This window comes from Pempheris klunzingeri, chromosome 20 (genome assembly GCF_042242105.1).
Source record: "Pempheris klunzingeri isolate RE-2024b chromosome 20, fPemKlu1.hap1, whole genome shotgun sequence".
NCBI lineage: Eukaryota > Metazoa > Chordata > Actinopteri > Acropomatiformes > Pempheridae > Pempheris > Pempheris klunzingeri.
The window spans coordinates 2,052,360-2,080,184 of NC_092031.1; the positions used below are offsets into that span (position 1 = coordinate 2,052,360).

Genomic DNA, 27,825 nt, shown 5'->3' on the forward strand with positions numbered 1-27,825 from the left:
TGTGTTTTCAGTGTGTGTTAATCTACTGCAACACTAATAAGGGAACATCTTATAGTATCTGATCTCATGAACACACAGGTTCTTTGAATTCTACATGTTTTGTGTACCAACATAAATACAAAATAGACACTTTAACAAACACGATGCATGCTTTTAAAACAAGTTTTTAAAACATTTTTTAATTGCTAATTTTTCGTCACTGACCCAAAAACCTCTTTGGCTGTTTCCCCTCATTGAATCGTGTGTATTCCACCGTTAGATCCTGCTGTACGGACATTATTGTTATGTCAGTGATTTTTGTCTGACAGCTGGTGAAACTACCGGAAGTGACTCGGTGCTGCGGAGTACGTGTGAAAGTTGAGGTAAGAAAAACATCTTCCACCCTAACAGTCATATTTTAGTTTAGAAAACGTGCACTGACAGTGTTAGCAGTTAGTGTTAGTGTTAGCAGTCAGTGTTAGCGGTCAGTGTTAGCAGTTAGTGTTAGTGTTAGCAGTCAGTGTTAGTGTTAGCAGTTAGTGTTAGTGTTAGCAGTCAGTGTCAGTGTTAGTGTTAGCAGTTAGTGTTAGTGTTAGCAGTCAGTGTTAGTGTTAGCAGTCAGTGTTAGTGTTAGCAGTCAGTGTTAGTGTTAGCAGTCAGTGTTAGTGTTAGTGTTAGTGTTAGCAGTCAGTGTTAGTGTTAGCAGTCAGTCTTAGTGTTAGCAGTCAGTGTTAGCAGTCAGTGTTAGTGTTAGCAGTTAGTGTTAGCAGTTAGTGTTAGTGTTAGCAGTCAGTGTTAGTGTTAGCAGTTAGTGTTAGTGTTAGCAGTCAGTGTTAGTGTTAGCAGTCAGTGTTAGTGTTAGCAGTCAGTGTTAGCAGTCAGTGTTAGTGTTAGCAGTCAGTGTTAGTGTTAGCAGTCAGTGTTAGTGTTAGCAGTCAGTGTTAGCGGTCAGTGTTAGCAGTCAGTGTTAGTGTTAGCAGTCAGTGTTAGTGTTAGCAGTTAGTGTTAGTGTTAGCAGTCAGTGTTAGTGTTAGTGTTAGCAGTCAGTGTTAGTGTTAGCAGTCAGTGTTAGCAGTCAGTGTTAGTGTTAGCAGTTAGTGTTAGTGTTAGTGTTAGCAGTTAGTGTTAGTGTTAGCAGTCAGTGTTAGTGTTAGCAGTTAGTGTTAGCAGTCAGTGTTAGCAGTCAGTGTTAGTGTTAGCAGTTAGTGTTAGCAGTCAGTGTTAGTGTTAGCAGTCAGTGTTAGTGTTAGCAGTCAGTCTTAGTGTTAGCAGTCAGTGTTAGCAGTCAGTGTTAGTGTTAGTGTTAGCAGTCAGTGTTAGTGTTAGCAGTCAGTGTTAGTGTTAGCAGTCAGTGTTAGCAGTCAGTGTTAGTGTTAGCGGTCAGTGTTAGTGTTAGCGGTCAGTGTTAGCAGTCAGTAATTTCTCATTTTGTACCTGTTTTCTAACCATTGCTCGTCATTAAATTTGTAAGCTACACAGACTTGATGATATCAAAATGTCCGCCGACTGGTGAACACATTACAGATGTAAATGAGTAATACAGCTTCAATACGTAAGTTGTATGAATCAATTGTGTGAGCATTTTGATAATGATACACACACACAGCTACTAAGCTAGCTAGCTAGGTACATTTAGGTGAACATCTGTAAAGAGGTGTATTATTGCTGTATTTCCTGCGGTAATGTAATATTATTGTTATCTTTCAGGAATTATGGACTGTCGCACATTTTATGGGCATAGATAAGTTATGAAAAATATTTGTTAAATACATGAAAGGTTCTTCAAACAAATCCTACTGTCTGTGATGTTTTTATATGAAAAAAACTTACAATTTTGTTGCAGAAATGAAAGAAATCCATTCATGCCCCAAAAATCTGAACATATCTGCTTCCTGACACATTAATAATGTACATGTTGTTATATATTATTATTATAATTATTATTATGTACTTGATGTAGTATATTATCTGTTCACAATAACAAAGACTGTTCTTACATGTTAAATTGATAAAATACAATATGAGATTACCTCGTGACTGAAAGCACATTTGTTCTGTTGGAGCTACAATAATCAAAATTCTACCAGAATCTTTGTTATTTTTGGTTCATTCTCGGCAGACAATTTGAATAAGAACAGTATTAGAAAAAAATAGTATAAGATTATATTACAAAATCAAAATAAGCCTGTTTCCCCATAGGTTCCAAACACAACATTAGGTTACTTATCTTAACTGCCTGAAAGGACTGAAAGAATCGGTGCTCCTGTTCTTTGGGTTTTAATGAAAGGAAATACATCTGAAACACCTGTCGTCTTCTTGGAAAGGTCCACATCCATGAATCACCAATAATGAATCAGTTAAAAGTCACTCAAAACGTCCCTCTTCTCTGGATGAAGTGATAATCTCTGTGAAATCATGTTCACTTTGTTTGAAATCTATTTTGTTTCCCTGTTTTGATTCAAACTCTCCTGAGGCCCCTTCAGTGGAGTTCTGTTGTTGTTATTTTTTAAATTCTTCGAAGATCCTTTAATGTGATGATGTCATCAAAGGACAATGGAATGTTGATGATGTCATCGGGGGGGAAGGTTGTATATAGGACCCAAGTCCAACATACAGTTTCCTTCTAATCTTTGAGAGCCCGTTCACGTCGTTCCACAGAGATCAGCACAGCGAATACAGACAGCCGTCAGTTTCCTTCTAATCTTTGAGAGCCCATTCACGTCGTTCCACAGAGATCAGCACAGCGAATACAGACAGCCGTCAGTTTCCTTCTAATCTTTGAGAGCCCGTTCACGTCGTTCCACAGAGATCAGCACAGCGAATACAGACAGCCGGTTCAATGAAGAACAGAAGCAGAGAAGAGACCGTGGAAATCGCCCTTCCACAGGTCACAAAGGAAACCCTTCGCCCACTTATCGAAAATGCCTTTAAGAGGCTGACGGGGTTACAGTGGGCGATGCTAGAAAGAGGGTGGGCTGACCAGGCAACAAAAGACACCATCACTGACCTTTTTGTGGATATAATTAACATTATATCCACATCTATTTATAAGGCAGTCAAACTAAGCCTGTCAGAGGGGAAGGACTCATCACAAAGTCCTCCTAAATCACCCAAAAGCTCTTCTGGATCCAGTGGATCACAGAAGAACTTGGCTATATCATCAGAGAAAGTCAACAAGAGTCTGGGTGATGTTATTCCATTGACTTTGGTGGAAGCGTCAGGTGTCCAAGTGAACATCCCTAGCAAAACCAAAAACAGAATGACATTACTCGTGGCTAAAGAAGTCTCTGAGAGGGTTAACAAGCTCTCCAGAAGTAGTGACGAGAGCAGCGATGGAGTAAAACCGCCGGCCTCCACCAAGAGACTGCAGCAAATAGTAAGATGTGTCGTCAAAATGCTGAAAAAATGTGCCTCATCAACGTGCTTCACCCCCAACTTTGGTGCTGACATGTCAGATCAACAAAGTCAGAAAAGTGAAGCTGATGAACACCAGGCATCAGTAGAGCTGAGTGAGGAGGACCATGAGTTGGTTGAAACTGAGAAGCCCCATCAGACCCCAGTAACCTCTCTAAAAGACGATGAGACAGAAACAGACAGCCCTCTCCGTGAAACCAGCATCAATCATCATTTTGACAGCATGTCAGAGGGGGAACGCGACCTGCTTCAGTCCAGGTGCACAAAGGATTCAAGCCAGACAGAGTCTTCGCTCAAAATCATTGTGGTGGAGAAGTCTGAGTCGGAGACAACTCAGCCTGACGTCAAATCCGAAAAAGCATCCTGCTGGGACAGGTTGGGAAGTCGAGTCAAGGCCTTTTTTACCACCAAGGTTGCCAAGAAGGACATCCACTGCAGTGTGGAAGATCTGAGGTGCAGACTTGACTGCTCCCCAGAAGAGGACAAGGCATCGTTGGACCAGCAGATTGAGCCCCATCAGACCCCAGTAACCTCTCTAAAAGACGATGAGACAGAAACAGACAGCCCTCTTCGTGAAACCAGCAAAGACATCAAAGAGATCCTGGAGAGAGAAACCGGCAGTTTGTCTTTGGCCAATCATTTTGACAACATGTCAGAGGGGGAACACGACCTGCTTCAGTCCAGGTGCACAAAGGATTCAAGCCAGGCAGAGTCTTCGCTCAAAATCATTGTGGTGGAGAAGTCTGAGTCGGAGACAACTCAGCCTGACGTCAAATCCGAAAAAGCATCCTGCTGGGACAGGTTGGGAAGTCGAGTCAAGGCCTTTTTTACCACCAAGGTTGCCAAGAAGGACATCCACTGCAGTGTGGAAGATCTGAGGTGCAGACTCGACTGCTCCCCAGAAGAGGACAAGGCATCGTTGGACCAGGAGATTGAGCCCCATCAGACCCCAGTAACCTCTCTAAAAGACGATGAGACAGAAACAGACAGCCTTCTCCGTGAAACCAGCAAAGACATCAAAGAGATCTTGGAGAGAGAAACCGGCAGTTTGTCTTTGGCCAATCATTTTGACAACATGTCAGAGGGGGAACGCGACCTGCTTCAGTCCAGGTGCACAAAGGATTCAAGCCACACAGAGTCTTCGCTCAAAATCATTGTGGTGGAGAAGTCTGAGTCGGAGACAACTCAGCCTGACGTCAAATCCGAAAAAGCATCCTGCTGGGACAGGTTGGGAAGTCGAGTCAAGGCCTTTTTTACCACCAAGGTTGCCAAGAAGGACATCCACTGCAGTGTGGAAGATCTGAGGTGCAGACTTGACTGCTCCCCAGAAGAGGACAAGGCATCGTTGGACCAGCAGATTGAGCCCCATCAGACCCCAGTAACCTCTCTAAAAGATGATGAGACAGAAACAGACAGCCTTCTCCGTGAAACCAGCAAAGACATCGAAGAGATCCTGGAGAGAGAAGCCGGCAGTTTGTCTTTGGCCAATCATTTTGACAACATGTCAGAGGGGGAACACGACCTGCTTCAGTCCAGGTGCACAAAGGATTCAAGCCAGGCAGAGTCTTCGCTCAAAATCATTGTGGTGGAGAAGTCTGAGTCGGAGACAACTCAGCCTGACGTCAAATCCGAAAAAGCATCCTGCTGGGACAGGTTGGGAAGTCGAGTCAAGGCCTTTTTTACCACCAACTTTGCCAAGAAGGACATCCACTGCAGTGTGGAAGATCTGAGGTGCAGACTTGACTGCTCCCCAGAAGAGGACAAGGCATCGTTGGACCAGCAGATTGAGCCCCATCAGACCCCAGTAACCTCTCTAAAAGATGATGAGACAGAAACAGACAGCCCTCTTCGTGAAACCAGCATCAATCATCATTTTGACAACATGTCAGAGGGGGAACGCGACCTGCTTCAGTCCAGGTGCACAAAGGATTCAAGCCAGACAGAGTCTTCGCTCAAAATCATTGTGGTGGAGAAGTCTGAGTCGGAGACAACTCAGCCTGATGTCAAATCCGAAAAAGCATCCTGCTGGGACAGGTTGGGAAGTCGAGTCAAGGCCTTTTTTACCACCAAGGTTGCCAAGGACATCCACTGCAGTGTGGAAGATCTGAGGTGCAGACTTGACTGCTCCCCAGAAGAGGACAAGGCATCGTTGGACCAGCAGATTGAGCCCCATCAGACCCCAGTAACCTCTCTAAAAGACGATGAGACAGAAACAGACAGCCTTCTCTGTGAAACCAGCAAACACATCAAAGAGATCCTGGAGAGAGAAGCCGGCAGTTTGTCTTTGGTCAATCATTTTGACAACATGTCAGAGGAGGAACAGTCCAGTTATTCAAAGGATTCAAGCCAGGCAGCATCCGAGCTCAAAATCATTGTGGTGGAGAAGTCTGAGTCGCAGACAACTCAGCCTGACGTCAAATCCAAAAAAGCATCCTGCTGGGACAGGTTGGGAAGTCGAATCAAGGCCTTTTTTATCACCAACTTTGCCAAGAAGGACATCCTCCGCAGTGTGGAAGATCTGAGGTACAGACTTGACTGCTCCCCAGAAAAGGACAAGGCATCGTTGGACCTGCTGATTCAGGGGGTGGACTGTCTGGTGGAGGACATGATCCTTGCGACCGATAATCAGGACACAAGCGGCACCAACGACGAGAGCCTCTACACAAAACTTGCCACGGACATTTCCAGTGGCAAGCACGAGATCTTTGCCAAGCAGCTGAGTGACGTTGTGTTCCACCACCTGAAACTGAACAAGGAGCAAAAGGTGGAGTTCATGGTGGAGATTCGGGCCGAAGTGGACGCTTTCATGAACCTGATGACGAACTGGCTCTACCAGCAGGAACAAGCGCACCAGACGCAGAGGGACCACGCCAGTGTTGTTATCAAGCAGATTGAAGGACTCGCAGTAAATCTGCCATTAATGGCCGCGGAGCCCGAGGACATGGAAAGTGACACTCTGATGCCCACTGATGAGCCAGCGATCAGTGCTGATGAAGCTGCATGTGAGGCCACAACAGAACCAGTCTTTGACACACTGGTAGAGGCAGAGGCAGCTTCCAGTAGTGTCAAAGCTGCACCTGAGGCCAAAGGACAACCGGTCAGTGATCAGGATAGACAGTGCTGCAAGTTGATGGTCATCGCGCTGCTTATGGAGATTTTTCCAAACCAGCAGCTGCCCATTGGTAGCATGAAAACCATCACCGTGACTCTGACAGAGATGCTTTGTGCAGAGATCTCATCCTCTGACATTACTCTCAAGCCAAGTCACTGCAACAGTAAAAGGACAGTCAAATCAGTGCACAACGACCTGTGCAAGAAGCTCATCAAGGCCTTCTATCTGAGGACTTGTCTGCTGATAGAGGACCAAAAGACATACGAACTCGTCATCGAGACCTTCAAAGAGCACCTGATGAAGCCACAGAAGACCAGCAAAAAGGGCTTCTTCAAAAGACGCTCCTGCAAAGACGAGTAATCTACGGCCTTCGGGCGGGTGGGTGGGTGGGACAGACCTTTTTCACAGCACACATTCAGTCGTGGCAGGAAGTGCACAAGTATGCTGAACAGCCCCAAAACCATCTGGGTCCAGGCTTTGTGCACGCTGGCTCCTGCTGTGACAGCTGTGGCTGTGAAAAAGGTCTGTTGGGATCTGAAGTCCCAGCTTATGTCCAGGTTATTCTCTATGCTCCCGCCTCACTGGGGCTGGTAGCGCAGAGAGGCCTGGACTTGATGCAGGACTTCAGGTCCCTTAGCTGCTCGGTGTTCATCGTCGCGGCCTCGCAGCAACAAGGCCAGGGTTCAGTTCTGGACCGTGATCCCGTTGCCGTGGGGACCGCACAGGTGACCACTGAGTTGATTGGGTTTCCTCCGAGCTGCTTCGGTTTCTCCCAATCCTAAATTTGACTAAATTAGAAAAGAATAAAAATAAAAATAAAAATTAGAAATTCTATTTCTCTTTGCAATCGTTTCTTTCCTCAGTATTTGCTGCAGAGGTGCTCTGCTGTAGACGTGTCAAGGCTTTTAAACGCCCAACTTTTCCGCTTGTGTCTATTCGTGTCTTTGCACTGACTTCGTATTGAATTCACCCGCGGTAACGTTCTGCTGATAACGGGTTGTTATTAATAAACAGTAGATAGATTATTGTCAGTATCGGAAAGACGTAAAATCAGGTTTTAAAATGAAGCAATATTTAGATATTACAGGAAATCAGCATTAGCTGTGTTTCTTTGTGTATATAAGGTTTTTTTCTATATATTTTATGGTTATTTAATTTTCTATTCCTTTAACTGTGTGCTTTGTCTTGAGCTGCAGTAACGGCAAACTTTCCCCACTGAGGGATCAATAAAGTTTTTATCTTTATCTTCAACTTATCATGTGTGTGATCCCAAAGCCGCTACAATGCATAGCAGCAGGTATACGAGACTCACCGTCCTACTTACCTGCCAAAACAGGTAAGTATATACAATTTTAGGGCACTTTTATAGAAAACAAATAGTAAAATCTACCAAAAAAAAGGGGAAAAAAAGTATGTATGTGTTCAGTCCAGTTCAGTAAGTACATCTTGTTTTTGCACTGAAAGATCCCTAACTGAGTGTCATGGAGTGATGCCTTCTCCTTCTCCTTCCCCTGGATACAGCACAAGCTGGACGTGGCGCCCTCCACACTGGTCCTCCTCCACACTGCTCCTCCTCCACGGTGGTCCTCCTCCACGCTGGTCCTCCTCCACACTGCTCCTCCACGGTGGTCCTCCTCCACGGTGGTCCTCCTCCACACTGCTCCTCCACGGTGGTCCTCCTCCACGGTGGTCCTCCTCCACGCTGGTCCTCCTCCACAGTGGTCCTGCTCTCTGCTCCTCTCCACAATTCTCCACCATTCATAATCCACACTAAAAAAACAGAATCCAAAAAAACCCCTGCATGCAGCAGTTGTTTTTCTAAATTAAAATCTGTGTCTCTTTACTGTACACTATAATAAGTTCTTTCTCTATTCACAAAATAATAAATCCAAATGGCAAATGAACTCTATGTATTTGGATGTGTAGCTAACTAGCTCTGCTAACCTTAGAAAGTATGAATAAAAAGAAAAAGAGAGATTAAAAATTATTATTACAAATTATTACACAGAGGTAAATTACTGCACCAGGTGAGTCCAGAGTCTAATAATAATAATAATAACAATAATACCACTATTATAATACTACTAATAAAAATATATAACCATATGCACAATCATAGTAAGGCGCTGTACTATATAATACCAATAATACTACTACCACTACTACTACTACCAACAATAATATATAACAACATGTACACTCAGAGTGAGGAGCTGTACCATATTATAATAATAATAATAGTGATACAAATAATACCACTACTACTAATAATAATATATAACAACGTGTACCTTCAGAGTGAGGAGATGTGTTATATAATACTAATACTACTACCAACAATAATATACAACATGTACACTCAGAGTGAGGAGTTGTATAGATTAATGACGCGCGCACATTTGCGAGGGTCCTTCAATGCTGCTTGCAGCTTTAATTAGGGCCCTAACGATAGTCATAGCGCCACCTATTGGCGGGAGGAAGTGTCACGCTTTACTCTCGAAAGATTATCTCCCAGCAGGTTAACCACAGACACCTCAAATTGGGTGAAGACTTTGATGATGCAACATTACGAAGCACGTGAGCTTTCGTGAAACGCTGTCCCTGTAGCCACGCCTCCTTCTCCACGGCGCCCCCTGCAACATTTCAACAAAGCAGCCCCCGCGATATGTTTGACCTACAGATATGTGCTTTGGTGAGTATATAGAGAATTAGAAGACCTACAAAAAAGTCTCTTGGAGCCACGTTGTAAAGCCAACAGGAAATTTATTATTTTTAATAAAGTGAAAAATTGAATGGATTTTTGGCCATAAATAGGGTTTGTAAATTGTCTATCTAGTCCCAGGGGGTTTATCAGATCTCCCTCAAACTTCATGTGTGTGTGTGCCCATAATATTAACGATGAAAAGTTATCAAAAATCTGTTATCAGTTATCTGAGTAGATTCTTAAGGGCGTGGCGTTTCGTTTTCAGAGCAAAAAGTTGATGGAAAGTTGCTGTACAGTGTCAAAATGAGTCATTTCATCTGGTTTATAGGTCTGGATTTGCTAAAACGACTCAACGGCGCCACCTACAAATTTTTTTCAAATTCACTGTGTATATGGCCAATGCTAAGACCTACAAAAAAGTCTCTTGGGTCCATGTCCTAAAACCAACAGAAGAATTATTATGATTTTTTTCATTAAAAAAAAAATCGATCAGTTCACTGAACCAGATTTTGAGATATCGGCCGCTGACACTTTCCCTCTGCGTCCTCCTTATATTTCACAGCCCAGCATCAAGAGAGTGATGTGAGCAATGCTTCATTATGCAGGAGGCGACCTCTGACACCAGAATCCTGATTAAAAGTGTCTTTGACAGTTCTCGTCTTTAGTTCTTCGGTTGTCGGTATAATAAAGTAAAACTAAAGAGAAGGAACATAGAACAAACAGAGTGCACAGGTGGGATTGTGAAGAGAACCAGGCTTTAGAACGCTGAAATTAAAGATGGCTGTCAATGCTGGACACTAATTTACAGACAAACAATTAAAAACAGATAAAACAGAAGAGAAAACAGCTTCCAAACACAGAACACAGCAACAAAAGATCTGAAAGAGGCAGAAGAAGAAGAATTGATTGATTTTTATCCGATAAATAAAAAAGTGCATCCCAATGTGCAAAAGTCACATGACTTATTGACTTCGTATCGACGAAGTGACCTGTTTGTTTCATCATTTTCACACCAACGCAGAAATCCGACGTTAACAATGAGAAGCTGCTCTGACTCCACACCTCCTCCAAAAATCAGAGGATCAGCGCAGCCGTGGAGGGACGACAGGTGAATCAAACAGGTGCACACAATCACAAGGGCAGGACTTTTACTACAAAATAAAACAGGAAACAGAGACACGAGAAAATAAAAAAGCTAAAATAGAAGAAGACTAAGAAAGCTACAGGAATAATTGGTGCCACTTCAGAATGGAAACCAGTGCCTTCTGGAGTTCCACAGGGATCTGTGCTGGGCCCGGCACTCTTTGTTGTCTAGATATAAATGACTTACCGGGTGTGATACAATCTGATGCATATCTTTTTGCAGATAATATGAAAACATTTAGAGTAATTAAATGTGGACATTTATGGGAAAACAAAGGACCACAGTTGATGAGACTGAACTGGTGGCACAGAAAGTGGAGGAGGAGAAGAACAGCGGTGTTGTGGTTGATAGTTCCCTTGAATTTCACACATGTATTTCAGAATTGATTAAAAAGTAAATTGTATGTTGACGATAACCTGAAGAACCTTTTTTAAAGGAAATAGTTTAACCGTTCCACAAACCCTTGGTGAGGTCTCATCCTGAATTTGCTGGTTTTAATTAAAATAAATAGAAAAACTTGAGAAGGTTCAGAGACGAGCTGCTAAACTAACTAAGATCTGAAAGAGACGTCATGTGAGGGAAGTTTTAGAGAATCAGAGACGTGACGCCACAGTCGAGCCTGTCGTCCACTTCTGGAAGAAAAGGTCTGAGATCAGAGGAAACCCTTTAAAACATGAAGGAGCCTCCAGAGGAGCCTCATCAGTCCAGGTCAGCACAGGATGTTTTCTCTGATTAGAAAGCTGATTTGGGATTATTGGGATTATTTGAGAGCGTTTTGAGTCGTGGAGTCTGTCCTGGAGGGTTGGTGTCCTGTGCCGGTCATTTTCAGTATAAGAAATGAAGAAAGTGATTTAATGAAAGTCTTAATGAGTCTTTAATGAGCTGAGAGCTGCAGCAGACCTGCAGTTTGATGCAGGTCTGCGGAGCGTAGAAGCTGAACGCTGGCTCTCCAGGTCCAGGGGCAAACCTCGCCTCCTCACTTCCACTAAGAACGAGGAGCCCCACAGGAAACCTCTCAGCTTCGTTTAGTTCACATTCAAACAGAGTGGTTTGTTCTGTCCGGCTGCTTCCTGTCAGAGGAAACCTGACGCTGACGAGGAGATAGTGGTGATAGTGATAGTGGTGATAGTGGTGTGGTGAACAGACGCCTCATGAGCGAGGACACGCTTCCTCTGCAACAGAGAAACGCTTCTGTCAAACTGCTGCAACCTCACTCAGTTTGAAGCATGATCATAATTAATAACCAGACTATATTTCTTCTGAAGGAGAACCTATAGTTTGTGTGTGTGTATATGCTTTCTTTTCAAAATACTATAATAAGATTTTTTTTGATCGTTTCGATCCTGAAATTTGACTTTTTCCTTGTAAAATTATACTTTTATTCTCACAGACTTTTGCAATAATAAATACTCGTCACGTCGGTCATGTTTACACAAACCGGCAGTCATTTGACCCTTCAGAGCCTCCGTACATGCAAACGTCACCATCAGGCTGGACCGAGGCGGCCGACTGTCGATCAGCTCTCAGCTGCCAATCTGCTCATTTTGTTGAGAAGTTATTTAAAGCAGTGAAGAAAATCTAGAGCAGAAGAACTTTCTTCTTTTGTTGTGAATTCAAAAAACGGATGAAAAACACTGATTTGATGACCAGAGGTCTTTATTCTACATCTGTTTGATGTGAAACATTATCTAAACCTTTTATATTCCAGTCGGCAGCAACAACGTGAACAGCAGCAGGTGTCACAGTGAGCCGTCACGTTACCGGAGCGTTATCAGCTGATGAGGTTCTGCTCTCAGCCTCTAGTTTACTGTCTTCTTCAGCACAGCAGGATGTTCATTTAGTCAGTGAAGGTCCATTTAGAGGAAGATACACCAGGAAGAGGGCGGGGCTACCTGCTCACTGACCAATCAGAGGAGGGTCCTGTCTGAACCTGACCAATCAGAGGAGGGTCAGGAGACAGTGAACTCACCACAGACACTCATCTGTCCTGCTGTTACTAAAGACAGTGAACTCACCACAGACAGTGGTCAGCAGCGATGGTCTGTGGGCTGATGGGAAATGGTGTTTGCTCAAAGCTGTTAAAAAGTGAGTAACCATGGAGATGACGTTGTTGATATTTAGCGCCCCCGTGTGGCCTTTAGAGATGTTTCACGTTGTTGAATTTGTGTCATGACAAATGTTGAAGTTCCTCTCAGAGCTCTGGTTGTGGCTGAGATGGAACTGTAGAAAACACCAGCACATTTCTAAAAGTGGATTTAGTGTTTAGCAGCGTGTTAGCTGCTCTGCTGCTGCCTCCATCAGTCAGTGTGTGTGTGTTCAGTGTTTTAAAGAGTTCATTTAGATCCAAGCTAACATGTTAAAATACCAACGTCACAAAAGTTAGACCAGCAGCTCCTGTGTCCTGTTCTCTAAAATCCCTGCTTTAGTGAATGTAGTCTGGTGTGTGTGCTGTTTGTGGTTAAACCAAAAGGATGTGTTAAAAAAAAAGTGGCAAATGTGGTAATGTCCAAACTTTCCTCTGTTGAATACAGAGGCTCATATAGATCCTTTCCTCTGACTCTTCTAACTCGTCTACTTCAGTCCAACAGAAGCTAAGAACACACACTGAAGGTGAAATTCGCCAAAATGCCGTCGGAGCAGAACGAGAACTTCACCGTCTTGGTCTTAAACTCGACGACCCCGGTGCCCGGCGGCGGTCAGGGCGGCGGCTGCCCACCGGTCGGTATTCAGCTGGAGGGTGTGATCCTGCCCCCCGTCCTCACCATTGATGTCATCCTGGGGCTGCTGGGAAACCTGGTCGCCCTGTGGGTCTTCTGCTTTAAGCTGAAAGCCTGGAACACCAACACCCTGTTCCTCTTCAACCTGGTCATCGCCGACTTCCTGGCTCTGGTGAGTCTGCCGCTGAGGATCGATGCCTTGCTCAGGGGCCACTGGGTGTTTGGAGACGGCTTGTGCCGGATCAACCTCTTCATGATGTTTTCCAACCGCACGGCGAGCATCGCCCTCATGACCGTGGTGGCAGTTTACCGATACTTCAAGGTGAGGAAACGAGTGCAAGTTCTGCCGTTACATCCACTGCCACGCTTCCACGCATCATTCTTCAAATAACAGTGATTATCAGTTCAGTTCATGTCAGTTTAAACCGTTAACTGAAAGTCATTCATTAATAATTGATATAGTTGGATAAAAGCAATAATTCTAATACATTTTAATGACAGAGCTCAGAGAGCCTTTAGACAAACTGGAACAGGATCATTGTAACGGTGTGAAACAGCAGTAAAGTCAGCTGAAGGTCAGACTTCAGGACCTTTTTCTGTCAGATCAATAATGAACATTAGCATTCAACAGTTTTCTGAGTTAAACCCTCCGTTGGTCGACTTCACCCCCAAAAATACTTTTTACAACTTCAGCTTCCAGGAGAGAAAAATGACAAAGTGATCAAATGTAATCTGACGTAGAAGTTGATCCTAATTGATCCTAATTGATCTTTTAAATGAACCCTGCATGAGGACTTCCAGGACTCGGCCCTGACAGCATAACATCGGCTCTAAATGGTGTAAAACACGTGTCCCCGCTGTGCTCTTGCTCCAGGTGGTCCATCCTCAGCACCGGTTCAGCCGTATGACCAAGCGCCGGGCTGCGTTCCTGTCGGCGTTCGTCTGGACGCTGGTCATCACTCCGCGGGTTCCCATGCTGGCTTACAGCCATATCAAGGGCCGCGGCAACACCACGCAGTGCTTCTTCTTCACGTCTTACAAAGAGGCGTCGCGGGCCATCCTCATCCTGGTCGGCATGCACCGGGTCCTGACGGTGGTGGAGTTCGTGGTCCCGCTGGCCTTGCTGCTGTTCTGCTCCATCCGGATCTCCAGCTTCCTGAAGGAGCGGCAGATGGGAAAACCAGATAAGGTGCGGAAGGCGATGCGGGTGTGCGCTGTCATCGTGGCGGTGTTCATGGTGTGCTTCTTACCCACCACGGTGACGACCATCGGGGTGTGGGTCATCCGCTCGTACCGCCCGTGGGACTGCGCCTCCTTCTACACATTCACCCAGCTCACCATCGTGTCTCTGGGCCTGAACTTCCTGAACTCGGCCCTCGACCCCATCGTCTACGTCTTCTCCAGCTCCATGTTCAGGAAGGCCCTCTGCAGCTCGCTGCCCCGCGAGCACGGCGTCCACGTCAGGGACTCAGTCGACTGAGCAGCAGGAGCTGAAGTCTCTGAGGGCGGACAGAGGGAGCGAAGCCACGAGATAACGTAATAAACACAGTCTGGTCCTGTTTCCAAGTGGTTTTTTATTTTCCACCTGTGATCTGTGTTTAAGACAAACTCGTGTATTTATCTGTCTTCATTTACTGAAAACTCTGAAACTGTTTGTTTGAAATAAATCATTGATTGTCTGACTGGAGACATCTCTGCTAGACCTGTAGTGGCCATTCGTCAAAACATTCAAATTCAAACGTAGAATCAAAGGGCCACAGGTGCATCATGGGTATGCAGCGCTTTCTCCTGGTTTATTTTCTCAAAACAAGCAAGTAGACAAAATAAGAAACAGAAAATACATTCTGGTTCCTGCTGCCTTTGTAGTGCTGGTAAAAAGCTACAGGCCAGGCCCACCCAGGTGCATGCTGGTCCTACACCTGCCCTCCTACCTGTAAAACATCAGGTGCCCACAGTGTGACCCGACTCACAAACACAACCAAACAAAATGCTGCTTCAGAGTCCAGCAGAGCGTCAGAGTCCAGCAGAGCGTCAGAGTCCAGCAGAGAGGTCCTGGGACCTGCACACCAACAACAAGCAGCATTTTAGCTCAGAGCTCATGAGAGAGAAGCCTGAATGTCAGAGCTCCTCCTCTGATGGTGGATCACCTGCTCCATCTAGTGGACTCTTCCTCACCTGCAGCAGCTGCTCAGAGAGTTTCTGTCTCAGCTGTGGTTTCTGACATATAGAGTAGAGTAGAGTAGAGTAGAGTAGAATAGAATAGAGTAGAATAGAGTAGAGTAGAATAGAGTAGAGTAGAATAGAGTAGAGTAGAGTAGAGTAGAGCAGAGCAGAGCAGAGCAGAGTAGAGTAGAGTAGAGTAGAGTAGAGTAGAGTAGAGTAGAGTAGAATAGCTGTTGTTGCTTTAAACTAACTCCTCTGCAGCCATATCTCCTTCCACCTGCCTGGAGGAGATAAAGGTGTGGATGAATCTCAGCTTCCTGCTCTAAAACTGAAGCCACACCGGCTCTGGTCATCTAACATCACCTCTATAGCGACTGGGCGGCTCCTTCATACCATCAGCCATCAGACTGCACAACACCGCAGCAGCCAGCACCTCCTGACGGCAGAGACTGTCACCGTCTGATCACCATCAGAACCACAACATTTCCACTGTATACAACACCCAACTCCCTCTAATCTGCACACTCACTTTGCTTTATGTTAATAAAATTGCACATTTTGCAAATATATTTATATGTTGGCAATAGTAGTTTATATTTTATATTTTATCCTCTTCTTTACTCTTTTAAACTCTTTGGCATTCAGCGTGGACGGCAAAGTCAGATTTTCATTGTACAGGGAAACCCGTTCCCGCACTGTACACATGATAACAAACACTTTGAATCCTTTGAATCCTGTATCTCTCTAGTTGCACTATATTTTTATTCTTGTACGTTCTCATGTCCACACATCCACACTCGTCGTCTTTTCTCCCTCAAAGTGAAAAATGTGACCTGCTGCCTAATAATAGGAAGAAGAAGAAGAAGAAGAAGAGTGTTTTCTATTGGTGAGAACTGAAAGAAGACTTTGGAAAAACAGGACGTCTTTATAAGGTTTATTCTTTGCAAAGAAGGTCAGACAGTCATCAGTACATCAGTATATCAATCAGAGAGCGAGACACAGTAAGGATGTGGGTGCTGCAGAAGGCTGCTGCTCACATTTCATTCTGCTTGTATTCAAGTGTTGTCATGTGTTTAGGTCTTTAGCACATGTTGCTAAGGAAGCGTTCTAATGTTTGTCATGGCTGAATGTGACTGATGATGCTGCTTCACAGGTTTTGAACTGAATCAGGTGAAGTTCACAGCTTCATGTAGCTGAATAAGGTGTTCAGGCCGATGGCTGGGTACAGGGGCCCGGAGAAGGTGGTGTAGAAGGTGTGGAGGTGAGTCAGGGCGGCATCTGAGACACTGTAGAAAGACAGAGAGCCACCAGACCAGTCCAGGAACACCCCCAGTTTGTTGATGACAGGTTGACCTAGATCCTGTGACTTGTTATCGTGCTCTACATAAACAACACTGTCTCCTGACAAGAAGTTGTGCTGATAGCCTAAACACCAGGACATGGCATTCTTCCCAAGACGGCTCTCGTCGCCATCCCCTTTCCTTTGCAGACCTGAGTAGCAAACACCTGCGCTGGACTCCATTGATGCTACAGGACCCCAGTCCAGCTCCCAGTAGCAGCGCCCAGTCAGCCCCTCTCTGCACAGGACCTGTGACACAGAGTCAAACCTCTGGGGGGAGTCTTCGTATCCGTGAGACCCTCTGAGAGTCGCCATCTTGTTCTCCGGAGTCAGACTGATGCTGTCATGTGCTGTGTCGGGGTCCAGAGTGACATCATAGGCATCTGCAGGAGAGAACGACATCATGATCACGACTCAGACGCTCGTTCATCAGCAACAGGAACGAATATTTAACGTTCACATGAACATGGAAAGAACTGTTTACTCAACAAGTTACTACAGTACAACTACCACATGATTAACTGCACTGGTACTGGTACTGCAGCACAGACAGTACAGTTACTGCTGGTTCTGCAGCACGGACAGTACAGTTACTGCTGGTACTGCAGCACGGACAGTACAGTTACTGCTGGTTCTGCAGCACGGACAGTACAGTTACTGCTGGTACTGCAGCACGGACAGTACAGTTACTGCTGGTAATGCAGCACGGACAGTACAGTTACTGCTGGTACTGCAGCACGGACAGTACAGTTACTGCTGGTACTGCAGCACGGACAGTACAGTTACTGCTGGTAATGCAGCACGGACAGTACAGTTACTGCTGGTACTGCAGCACGGACAGTACAGTTACTGCTGGTACTGCAGCACGGACAGTACAGTTACTGTTACTGGGTTAACTAATACGGGGTTTAGTCGTTAGTCAGACAGTGAAAGTAAATCACTTACAGTCGATTAGATCCTTTATGTCTGTGAGCGTTTCCACATTGAGGTGATCCTGAATGTAGAAGTCCTCATTGACCAGAATGCCGTTCCTGTAGCGGTAGACGCTCGCTCCTTTGTGCTTCTCATTTGCAATGGCTGCGACCAGGAAACAGCCTCCGCTGCCCTTCAAGGTAAACTTATGGAAATCTTTTGCTCTTTTCCTCATTTTGATGAAAACATCATCTGAGTAGTACCACGGGTCGTCGCTGGTACTTCCTGCTTTAAGTCCTTCCAGGTGGTTGTCCATGTCGTGGAGGCAGGGGTCGGGGGTGTCCAGGGAGGTGAAGACAAAGATCAGCGCCTCGTGTACACCTGGAGCGAGAACCTCTCTGTCCATCTCCGACTGGCTCTGGACCACCTTTGTTCCCTCCATGATCTCCAGACAGGACCGGACCACGTTGATCTCTCTCTCTTTATGATCCAGCCATCTGCTCAGCTTTTCATGACTGAACGGCGACGAGTCTCCGCTGTCTGAGAACAAGACTTGTTCTGCTGATCTCTCGACTTCTTCACCATTGCGGGCGGAGGGAAGTATCTCCGCCATCGTCTGCTGGATGTTAGATGCGTAATAATTACACAACTTTTGGAAAGTGAGGAGCTTTTTCTGGATCTGTGGAAAACTCTTCACCACGCTGTCGCTCAGACAGTCGTTACATCTCATTCCTATTTCCTTCAAATCTTCTAGAGCATCTTGAACTTTCTTCGTCAGTCCGACGCTGATCTCATTTGTCATCTCAGCAGCCTCTGAGTGCAAATTCTTCAGCGGCATCATCCAGACGGTCAGTGGGACGCCGTTCTCTCCGTTTTCTCCCAGCAGCTTTGGAAGGTCTACATAGGTCTTCACGGCATTTACAAATGTCGCAGGGTTGCTTTCAAGAATGAAATCCCCGTAGAATTTGCAGGAGAACTTCTTGGTCAGCGCTTCCTCTTCCTCAGTCAGCTTGATCTCAACTTTCCCCTCAACATTAAACGAGGGGATCTTCTTTATCACGGCTTCCATGCTGCCCTCGATGTCCTGAACACTGCTGGACTTTACCTTCTCGCTGTCGAAGACAAAGAAAGCGTTGGCCCCGTAAAGGATGCCCGTGACCACATGTGTCGCCACGCTGTTCTCAATGATGCTCGTCTGCTCTGAGTCCAGGGTCAGAAGGTCGGACATCGACAGCTGCTTGAAGTCGGTGGTGGCTTTGTACTGACACGTCAGTCTGCACTGATTCTTGGATTTCTTCGTATCGTTCAGATATTTGGCAGATCCTCCAACTTCAACCAGTCCACCCAGGAAACTGGCCTTCAGAGAGGCTTTGATATTCAGCAGATTAGACTTGGATTCAACGGTGTCCGACGCAGACATTTCAAATTCACTGCTGTGCTGAGAGTTTTTAACCTCGTTCTTCTGTAGAGTTTCATTATTCCACAATGTCACACCTGCAGAAATTGGAAAACACCAGTCAGCTGATGAAGCAGGAAAATCAGTTTGTTGATATAAAGTCTCACAAAGCTCGTCACAGTTACAGCTTCTGAGAACAGCTGCCACATTCATCGGCTGATGAAGGAGTCATAGGACGCACGGTAGCAAAACCTCCTCAACCTTAAGCCCCAAAATAAAAGCCCCCAGAGGGTGACAGGAACTCACTGGGGGTCGGGACGGGGCTGGGTTTTCAAAATAAGAGCCTACAGATAGTAACAGGAAAATGGAAGTCCTCCATTTAAACGGCTCAGAGTACTTTGAACTATTTTTCCTGGCTCCATCCCTTTCACAGCGTTTCCCTTCTCATTCCGAATTTATGCATTAAAATGTAGACAAATGTGTCATCTTTTACTCCGGGTGGCAAAACAAGAACAGTTTCAAGTAAAAATCTCGATTCTTGATTCCTGAATCAATTTGCAGTTGTCAAAAATGGATTGTTTTAAATGGGAGTTAATAACGTGATGGAGACCTCAGGCCGTCTTTTATGCCATGTGCTGTGTTTTTTGTACATATAATATATTTTAATATTTAATTTAATTTAGTTAAACAGCCTTGGTGGTTTTGAAATTAAAACATGACACACAGGCTCAGCTTTGTAATCATTTCGTTTCAGGCTGATGCTCAGTGTTGAAGTCTTGATGGTTTTATCAGAAATTTGAGCTCCATGTTAAAAAGATGCTGTTAAACAATAGTATTTGTATTTGAATGTACTTCCATTGTGTGGATTCAACACAGATGTCATGAGTTTTACATTTAAATGTCCATTATTACAAGCTTTAGTCTTCAGAAAAAAAAAGAATCATGATCAATTACGGCAAATTGTGTCATTAGTTAATTGTCACTCGGGTCCAAACAGACACACAGCTGCTACATCGTCCGTTAACACAGTGGTTTAGGTGCAGGACTCACAGCCAAATGAACAGGGCTCAAATCCTGCATGAAACCAACAGGAAACTAAATCACATGAATTCATTTGTAAACTTGATTATTTTTTATATTTCAGTTTGTTTTATTATCATCATCAGGCTTCTGTGGCGGTTTGGTTAGGTTCAGGCACTTAAACTGCTCGGTTGGGTTTAGGAAAAGATGATGGTTTGGTTTAAAACAGTGGTTCCCGTTTCAAAAAGTGTGGGGACCTTTTCTGGAATACTTCCATAACCTTCAAACTAGCTAGAGTTTGGATCCCACGCTCACACTTTGCTCCTTGTCATTATGTCAGACACACAACACACACACACACACCTGTAAAACAATATATAATAAAATCATCAAACAAGTTGTGAAGATAGGGCACGATATCATATGGTTACACCTAAGAAAAAAAAATAAATCAAGTGGAACCAATGTGAAATGCACTGTGTTGCCACCACGCCCCCCCCAGAGCGGCTCATGTTACAGAAGGAGAGAGAAAGACAGAGTGACGCAGAAAGAGTCAGAGAAAAAGACAAGAGATAGGAAGGAAGCGATGACTGTTACAGCTGTAACAACCAGCACATCTGTCCCTGGGCTTTACAACACCAAGACGAGAGGCCGCTGTGTCTTTGAACACTGAAAAGACACTTGGAAACCCCCCACCCCGATCATGTGAACAAGCACCTTGATTTTTTCAAAAAGAAACTGGAAAACTGCATCTTATTTTCTTGCACACCAGTTCAGTTTGACAGAACCGACTGTTAAATGGGGAAATGTAAATTGTTGCACTGTTCCTAACTTCAATTTTAACATTTGAAGTTAATTTTACTTGAATATATCTTCAAAATGTAATACAGTGAATATGTGTGACAGGCCAGTCTCTTTGGATGTTGATTTTATTCTTGCTTTTTTTTTCCAGTAAAACAAACGAAAAGTGAAACGATGTGCCCTTATTTTAGAAAGACTTTATATATCATAATGCAATTCATTCACAACAAAGAAGGTACCACCCATTTGGGATGGGTGGGGTCGGTTGCAGTGGGGGTGGGGAGGCTTGACCCACTGGGTTATAATAGTCAGAATAAAATCTAAAAGGCGGGAACATTAAACAGAATGTTTCTCCACTGATTGGCCCTGATGAGTGTGCTTTCATTAGCGTGTAATTACCCAAAAGAATGAAGACTCGTTGTGAGAATGAGCCGTCACATCTACATGGGGAGCAGGAGTCCGCCATGCTTCTACAGTAGCCCATAATGGACAAAACAAACACTTTTACTTTTTTACATTCATGTGGCAGCTTGAATGTGGTGGTGCGAATACATCAGTAGGGAGGAGCAGAAGAAGAAGAACAAGAAGAAGTAGTAGTAGTAGTGGTTGGTGGTGCTGACAAACCATTCGGTGCGGTGAGCTGCTGCACCTTTAACAGGTTACCGCTGCGTTTCCTGCAAGCATGACAATGTGGTCTGAGTGGAGGCTTACCTGGGATGAGCTGATCTGTCCGAGCGTCGTAGAGCATTCCCAGGGTGAAGGGTCGACCCAGAGCGGCAACCTTCACGTTATCTGAAGCCATTTCTCCAACCTGTAGAGAAATGTCTTAGTTTGAACTCTTCGAGGAGCGCTGAGAGTGTACAACAGTGGGAGTCAACACACAGACAGACAGGAGACAGACAGACAGTCACTGGGCAGACAGATCAGAAACCTGGACTGTTCAGTCGGTACACCGACCAACGGTCAGCAACAAACTTATAGCAGATCAGATAACGATAATCAGGTGGTGGGCGCAGGGAGATCTGATCATTCAGCTCTTTGGGATCTGAGATTACAGGTGAACCTTTTAAAGTAAACCTTCCTTATTTCACTGAATGTTTGAGCTTGTAGGAGGAAGCACGTGAGCCTCAGACCACATGTCCTGTCTTCTGTCAAAGTGTCGATCCTCTTCCATGTTCAGTTTGTGGTCTCTGAGCCCGGACCTGGTTAGGATCTGTCTTTGGATCCCAGACCTCATTCTGATCTCCATTCATTTCTTCTTTTACCTTACATTATGACTGTGGACAGTTCTACAAAGACATGCATCTGTTTTCTCACCTGCTGAAGTTGTGCAGATCACCTGAGTCGTGTTCGAGTCTTCCTGACGTCCAGCTGCAGCTGCCAGTCTGAAGCTCTGTTATCCGCCGGGTCGTTTATATCCTCTCAGACTGGCTGCTGACTCCCCATCACACGCCTGCGGACACGCCAGCCAGCGCGTTGGAACAGGAACACGTCCTGTACTCAGGTTATAGCCTCCAGTGTTTGAGTAACCTCTTCAAACTCAGATGTCGTAAGAGACGCCTTCACTCATCTTAACACAATTTAAATGGATCGAATGGATCTTTCAAACGTCTTCAACAATCACAGACTCTGCCGAGGCCGAGTAGATCCTGTGTTCGTGTTTATTACCTGCTAGATAAGTTGGAGTCTGTCACTGTGTTAAGAACTCTAAAGTTTCTCTTGAAGCCCAGAACGTCAACGGAGAAATAAAACACACAGCATGAAGTCCTCAGTAGAAGCTGCTGTGTGTGGAAGTGGAAACAGTGTCGCACAATGAGGAAGAGCCAGTGTGGCCCTTCATCATTCACACCAAGGAGCAAACATTTTAGATACACACTGCTGCCCATAAACTGGGACTAAAATGTTTTTTCCCTCTTCTCATGAAATGATTGTGACAATGTGATTAATTCTTGATAAATAAAGTTTATATCTTCTCAACTTTATTGATCAAACTCTTCCAAACAGATCACAGTGAAACTTAAACCACCATTAACCTGCAAACTGTGGATTCAGGCTTTAACTAAACTCACTAAAAGTCAGGGATGTTCAGCTTTCAGGTGAAATCTCAAGATGAACCTAAAATGCATTCTCACCTTTCCAGGTGAACTTCCTGTGACCTTCTCTAAACTGTTGAATGTCCAACTGTTCAGTGTCTCAGTACTTTCTGCAGCAGCTGCTGTTCTCTAACAAGAAGCTTAACAGCAACATTCACAACAGGTTTGATCCATGAATCCACCAATACATTTCCTGCTTCAGTTAGAATTGGTATTTAAACAGTCCTCCTCATCGAGCTGATCACATTCTGACATCATGAGACCAAGACGACACCTAACAGTTGATCAGCAGCACCTCAACACTGGAGGCTTCAAACAGGAAGTCCTCAGACGGAGGTGTTCACTGAGCTTAGAGGGTCACAGAGTGTCATCAGGAGGTTGGAACAGTGATACAGAGACTGGAAGAGTCACAGAAAGGAGAGGAGTGGACGTCCTTTGGCCACATCCCAATTTATTGAGATACTAACATGTTTTGTTATGGTATACCTACCACTGTTGGTAGATTTTCTTTCAATAAATTGTTTAAGATGAAGAAACTACCAGTGCATGCTTCTACTTAAATGCCCTACTTTCATGATATAATATCACTGTAGCATTACCTTTTTACATTTTCCATAAATTTCACCTGAAAGTCGAATATCCCTAACTTTTGGTGTAGATAGATAGATAGATAGATAGATAGATAGATAGAAAGATAGATAGATAGATAGATAGATAGATAGATAGATAGATAGATAGATAGATAGATAGGCTATATATTTTTTTCATATAATAGAAATATTATAATATGAAGACACACCTGCAGAAATATTTCCCCAGAAGTGAAGACACACATGCCAGTCAAGATTCTCCCATGATAACAGTGTTTCTGTGGCCTCCAGTGTTTTCATAGTTTCTCAACATCTCATCAAAAAAGAACACCCCCGGGCTAAAAGACACTGTGATGCAAGAGTCAGATAAAAGACTTTACAGAGAGGCAACTATGAATCTTTCCATCTATCAGTCTGACAGAAGGACCTTTTCTCTGGCCGGGGGGTTCGGTCATAATTCAAGTAGCTTTCATTGTGTAAACCCACTATTAAAACTATAACGTGAAGCCAAGGGACGTGTCAATATATTGATCTGATTTAATGTATTAGTTTTGCATCATGGTCCATTTAAATGGCCACATGAACATTTTAAAGACGAAACAGTGAATCAGAATAACCATCAGATGCATCAGCCCGGTCTCCCACTGAGCTGACGGACAGTTGAGTGGATGGCGATGAGCTCTCTGAGGGTCCTACTCTGCTGCCTGGGCTCCTTCCTCTTCAGCCAATCCTCCTTCAGCTCCGCAGACACCAGCTTTATGATAATCCAGCTCCATGTTCTCCTGTGGGCCTGGATTCTGCCCCCTGGTGGTCTGGAGACACATGGAAGCAAAGATGGCTGAGTGCTTTGGTTTCAGCCAGTCCTCTAACCTACAGAGATGTGTGCAGTACCTTATGGACGAAGCAGACGGCAGTGATGAACGTCAGCAGAGCCAGTGGCAGGAGGATCAGCCTGATGCTTGAAACTGCTGGATCTGATGAAACACATTCAGTCTTCACATTAGATCACATGAGAGCAACGGCTCCCTTTAAGCAGAAACTTTGGTGACATTAAACCCCCTAAAATCACCGAGGTCCCTTTAACATGAAGCCCTTTGATTCAGGTCTTAGAGAATAAGGTCCTCTGATCCTCCCTGTGCACTGATGGCGACAAGAACAACAAATATGTCCAAAGCTGGATTAAAAGAAGGAATTAAAGCCCTCTGATTCTCTCTCTAATGCCCATGTCTGGCTGAGGGTTAATCAGCACCTTCACTCTGAACCTCTGCAGGTTGCTTCAGAGTGCAGATCGACACAGTTTAAAGCAGTGAGCCTCCAGGAACAAGCTCACTTCTCTGCCCCCCAGGATGCAACTGTTCTAGAAAACTTTGCAGTCGCATACCCAAGGAAAACCACAAACTGTGAAAGAAGAGAATTCAAAGTTTTTCTAAATGTTACCTTCAAAGCCGTCTATAAATGAAAAGCAGTTGATAAATCTTTATTAACAGCGTTGAACAAAAATGAAAGAAAAAAAAAGACACTGCACTAGGTACTAGTGGAAAAGTGCTAGTAATGTTAATTTAACATGCAGTGGCTGTGAGGTGGGAAAGGAATCTCTCCTGCTCGCCTCAGGGTTGTGGGGGCAGAGTGACAGGTGTCTAGAAATCTCATCTCATTTTCTATACCGCTTATCTGTCAGGGTCGCGGGGGAACTGGAGCCTATCCCAGCTGACTTTAGGCGAGAGGTGGGGTCACCCTGGACTGTTTGCCAGCCAATCACAGGGCCACATATAGAGACAGACAACCATTCACACTCACACGCACACCTACGGACAATTTAGAGTTACCAATTAACCGGGATTTGAACCCAGGACCTTCTTGCTGTGAGGCAACAGTGGTAACCAGAGCACCACCATGCTGCCCTTGTTAGGCTTCTTTGAAGTGTAAATCTTTTCCCACAAACATCACAACGAAAGGGTTTCTCTCCTGTGTGGACGTTTCCTGTCGTGTAAATCTTTTCCCACAATCACCACATTTAAATGCTGTCTCTCCTGTGTGAACTTCAAGGTGCCGCCTAAGATTTATCTCCCAGCTAAATCTTTCACAAGCAGGCAGTTTCTTCATCCTTTGGAGGACATTGGCTGTTACGCAGGTATCAAGAAATGTTAACATATTTTTAATAAAAATGTTAATAACAGCCAATTGACAAGGAGAGGAAGAAAAAAAAAATCATAGGTACTTTTAGATGTCCAGCAACCAGGATGAAGATATAGATAAGATAGGTTGCATTCTTAGATATTTTTCATATTTAAAAATTATGGTGAGAAGAGATACAGAAAATATAGAAGATGGGCCAATAATAAAATTTTTAAAAATGCTGTAGTTCATCCCAAGCCATTTACACAAGTTATGCTTCACAACAAATCCTGCAACCAAACTGTTTCTCTCCTTTGTGGATTCTCACGTGTCTCTTTAGGTTTCCCTGGTCTGCAAATCGTTTTCCACAAACATCACAACCAAACAGTTTCTCTCCTGTGTGGCTTCTTATGTGTGTCCTTAGGGTTTCTTGTCTTCTAAATTGTTTCCCACAAACATCACAACCAAATGGTTTCTCTCCTGTGTGGATTCTCATGTGTGTCCTTACATGTCCCTGCTGTGTAAATCGTCTCCCACAAACATCACAACCAAACTGTTTCTCTCCTGTGTGGATTCTTATGTGTGTCCTTAGGGAGTCTTGTCTTCTAAATCGTTTCCCACAAACATCACAACCAAATGGTTTCTCTCCTGTGTGGATTCTCATGTGTTTCTTTAGGACTCCCTGCTTTGCAAATCGTTTCCCACAAACATCACAACTAAATGGTTTCTCTCCCGTGTGGATTGTCATGTGTGTCCTTAGGGTTCCCTGCTGTTTAAATTGTTTCCCACAAACATCACAACCAAACTGTTTCTCTTCTGTGTGAATTGTCTGTGAACCTTCCCAACTATTTCCATCTGACCCAGACTCCCTGGCCTCCATCGAACCACTGTCACTGTCACTGTCTTCACTTTCAGGACCAGAATCTGCCAAAGATTCTTGTCCGTCTTCATTCCTGACTTCAATCTCTGAAGCCTTTTCATCAGTACTTAGTTGTGAGTGACCATCTGGATCTTGGTTCCTGGCTGGTTCTGATCCTCCACAGTCCTCTCCACCACTTTCTGTTTTTATCTGTGTAGCTGAGCTGCTAACTGGAGGCTCTGCCTCTCTGTTGTCTTCAGTTTGGCTTTGATGAAGCTGTGAAGACTGAGGTTTCTCTTCATCTTCACTCTTCACAGGAACTGCAGTGGATGGAAACCTGGTGATATCAGGCTCCTCCAGCCTATTAAGCTGTTCTCCCTCCTGACTGGTCCAGACTTCATCCTGTTCCTCTTTTATGTGGAGGGGCTCTGGGTGCTTCTGCTCCAGGTTTGGGCTCCACTGAGGGGGATCCTCTTCTTTAATCACCAACAGCTGCTGGACATTTGCAGGGAACACTGAAACACACACACACACACACACAGCCATTATGGATAAGTGTGACTTTATATTTACACTGATATGTCTGGTATCATTACGTTATGTTTGTGAGAACAGTGATGAGGCCTGAAGAGCCTTAGCAGTGTTAATTTCTTCTAAAATCTATAACAAATATTAATGGTAATTTTATAGGGAAATTCCAAAATGAACAACTCATCAATATTGTTAAAGATTCAGTTCCCTTAGAAAATATGAGAATACAAGTGTTTTAAAATACGGCACCACTAATATATGGGGCTCGGGTGCCTGACACCATCAGTATCATTCCACATCCAAATTTCAGTGTTCATCTTGGAAACAGCAGTTGAGAAAACAATCTCACCACCAGGTCCATTTTGTAAAGTAAGGAGCTTTCTCAGCAGATGGGGATGGAGCTTGCACAGTTTCCATGGAAATGTTGATAAATTGTACAAATTTTACAGACTTGGAGATGTTGAGGCCTGTAATCTTATTGTGAGGGACGTAAGTACGGTTGATGTTGCTTTGACAGACTCAGGATTAATGATAATAACCTACTAGTCCCGAAAAAGCATCAGCAAGTAGCACATTTAAACGTCATTTATACTACAGACATTAAGTGCTGTTGTGAGGGTAAAACGGTCTGTTAGCTGTTCACAAGCTAAGCTAAAACAGTCACCACAGTAGTGCAGCAAATGATACAAAGAGCGAGAAAACTGTGAAAATGCACAAACCTGATCTATGTAACAAAACTTTGGGGTTGAAAATCACATCCAATAAGTTCTGCAGTTGCCCATTTTCTTTTAAACGAGCTAGTTCCTCCCTGTAATCTGCTAACGTTACTGTTCCGCCAAACAGCCCAACTATCCCATCAGCCGCATCTCGGCGCTGTTTGAGCAAAGCTCTTAGCATTTGTAGCTTCGACATGTCGCTAAACACACGAACGGAAGC

At 44.3% G+C, this 27,825-nt stretch overlaps 2 protein-coding genes and 1 pseudogene across 2 annotated transcripts; 1 reads left to right on the forward strand and 2 right to left on the reverse strand.

Moving 5' to 3' along the window:
* Window positions 1-12,978: 12,978 nt before the first annotated feature.
* LOC139220153 (hydroxycarboxylic acid receptor 2-like) lies at window positions 12,979-14,661 on the forward strand (annotated as a pseudogene).
* Window positions 14,662-16,410: 1,749 nt separating this feature from the next.
* On the reverse strand, window positions 16,411-21,503 carry LOC139220154 (neoverrucotoxin subunit beta-like). Its single transcript, XM_070852224.1, has 3 exons — window positions 21,413-21,503; window positions 17,518-18,978; window positions 16,411-16,955 (listed from the first exon to the last, which is right to left on the reverse strand). Exons 1-3 carry the CDS (start codon window positions 21,501-21,503, stop codon window positions 16,411-16,413), a joined length of 2,097 nt encoding a protein of 698 aa, XP_070708325.1.
* A 2,509-nt stretch (window positions 21,504-24,012) lies between these two features.
* On the reverse strand, window positions 24,013-27,062 carry LOC139220156 (zinc finger protein 155-like). Its single transcript, XM_070852225.1, has 3 exons — window positions 25,782-27,062; window positions 24,259-24,358; window positions 24,013-24,196 (listed from the first exon to the last, which is right to left on the reverse strand). Exons 1-3 carry the CDS (start codon window positions 26,902-26,904, stop codon window positions 24,013-24,015), a joined length of 1,407 nt encoding a protein of 468 aa, XP_070708326.1. The 5' UTR covers window positions 26,905-27,062.
* Between the last annotated feature and the right edge of the window lie 763 nt (window positions 27,063-27,825).

What these genes read in the sequence shown, in the direction of transcription:
- LOC139220154 (XM_070852224.1), bottom strand. Translation starts at nt 21,503, where the DNA reads ATGGCTTCAGATAACGTGAAGGTTGCCGCTCTGGGTCGACCCTTCACC. An exon ending in GACAGATCAGCTCATCCCAG is followed by an intron (nt 18,979 to 21,412) that starts GTAAGCCTCCAC and finishes CAATTTCTGCAG; the next exon opens with GTGTGACATTGTGGAATAAT. An exon ending in CATAAAGGATCTAATCGACT is followed by an intron (nt 16,956 to 17,517) that starts GTAAGTGATTTA and finishes TCTCTCCTGCAG; the next exon opens with ATGCCTATGATGTCACTCTG.
- LOC139220156 (XM_070852225.1), bottom strand. Translation starts at nt 26,904, where the DNA reads ATGGCTGTGTGTGTGTGTGTGTGTGTTTCAGTGTTCCCTGCAAATGTC. An exon ending in GTTTGGTTGCAGGATTTGTT is followed by an intron (nt 24,359 to 25,781) that starts GTGAAGCATAAC and finishes GTGTTTCATCAG; the next exon opens with ATCCAGCAGTTTCAAGCATC. An exon ending in AAGGTACTGCACACATCTCT is followed by an intron (nt 24,197 to 24,258) that starts GTAGGTTAGAGG and finishes ATGTGTCTCCAG; the next exon opens with ACCACCAGGGGGCAGAATCC.